Source organism: Aplysia californica, unplaced genomic scaffold, assembly GCF_000002075.1.
Source record: "Aplysia californica isolate F4 #8 unplaced genomic scaffold, AplCal3.0 scaffold00058, whole genome shotgun sequence".
Taxonomy (NCBI): Eukaryota; Metazoa; Mollusca; class Gastropoda; order Aplysiida; family Aplysiidae; genus Aplysia; species Aplysia californica.
In genome coordinates this window covers 297,031-298,372 of record NW_004797328.1, presented here as the reverse complement: position 1 = coordinate 298,372, position 1,342 = coordinate 297,031, and the positions used below count along the sequence as shown (strand labels likewise).

At 44.1% G+C, this 1,342-nt stretch overlaps 1 protein-coding gene across 1 annotated transcript in view; it reads right to left on the bottom strand.

Annotated features, from left to right (window-relative positions):
* LOC101862399 (membrane-associated progesterone receptor component 1) overlaps positions 1-892 on the bottom strand; it is a 23,676-nt gene extending 22,784 nt beyond the window's left edge. Inside the window, exon 1 of the mRNA XM_005093100.3 lies at positions 552-892. Within this exon, the coding sequence (XP_005093157.1) occupies positions 552-864 (313 nt within the window). The 5' untranslated portion in view covers positions 865-892. The remainder of the gene's footprint in view (positions 1-551) is intronic.
* Between the last annotated feature and the right edge of the window lie 450 nt (positions 893-1,342).

The following is a 1,342-nucleotide window of genomic DNA, read 5'->3' as shown; positions in this document are numbered from 1 at the left end:
CTTAGCCTCAACAGCGCCTGCAAACTGCATTCAGGGCGCCGTGAACGTAGCCTGCCAACTACATTCACGGCGCCGTGAACCTAGCCTGCAGACCATAAATGCTGTCACCATAAATATCGGCCAATGACGTTTAGATCTACATCTAGATTCTAGTTGTCGTTCTCTAGCTATCCGGTTGTCTTTCTCACCCGGATGAGAATAGAAGAGGTGGCCAATCTAAAAACGTCGACATCTCGGAATCAGCTTTTTCCTGTTCAGAGAAATTTGTCATAAAATATTTGTAACAACAGCCCCCCCAGTAAGCAGCGCTAGGGGACTGTGCAGGCCCCCAGTGGGTAGTGCTAGACAGCTGTACAGTCCCAAAATGAAAATCTAACAACTTCCTCAAAATAATAGGAGGGGACTAGATTTCTAGGCCTAGAAGAGTCTAAGTCTAGGAGGGCAGCCTTCTTGGGCTTGGGGACAACAACTAACCGTATACTCAGATTTACACCACACAATTTATTGATCACCGAAGCACATACGCTTGAAAAAAGAGAGGAATTTCTCACCAGGTCCATAGAAACGCTTTCCCTTGGTGACATCAAACACTTTGCCATTAACTGCAATGAGAACACGTCCATCGTTACCCTTCCCGTCGAATTCTCTCAACTGTTCGAGGGTGAAGTCTTGCTTTTTCAGTGGCGGTAGTTCGGGTTCTTTAGGCGGGAGGGTGTCTGTTGACCTCCTACTTGCAATAATTTTGTAAATAAGGAAACCACAAACTCCTAGGAGAGCCAAATTCAAAGGGCTTCCGAACAGTTCTGAAAATATTCTCATTACAAGACTGCCATCGGCAGCATCATTCACTGTGGAGTCAGCCATTTTGTTTTCTTTTGAACTATGACGTGTGGATTTGGGGTGATGTTAGGCCAAAGGTCAAGGTCGTTATTCAGAAACGCGCGGAAGATCAGTGCAGTGCAACAGTGGCTAGATCGAGAAGATCCACAAGATAGGCTAGGCCTGTGCTTACAAGATGTTTTTACGTTGTTTACGAGGTTGCTCATGAGGTTGTCAAAACCTTTTTGATACAGACGTGAATACAAACACGAACGTTCACAGTGTACAATATAAAAAAAATTATACTTTAACAGGCTTTTGGCAACGCCCCTCTCTGTGTTAGAAAGCGAGCTCTTGTATTTCGACTGTATATTTTATATTGTGGCTATCGATATAAAAAATATATCAAAGGCCCTATACCACAGAATTCTACACTTCCTAGAATTCTGTGCCCTATACATAAATTGCCTGTGTGTGTGTGCGCGCATGTGTGTATGTGTGTGTGTGTGTGTCTGTATGTGTG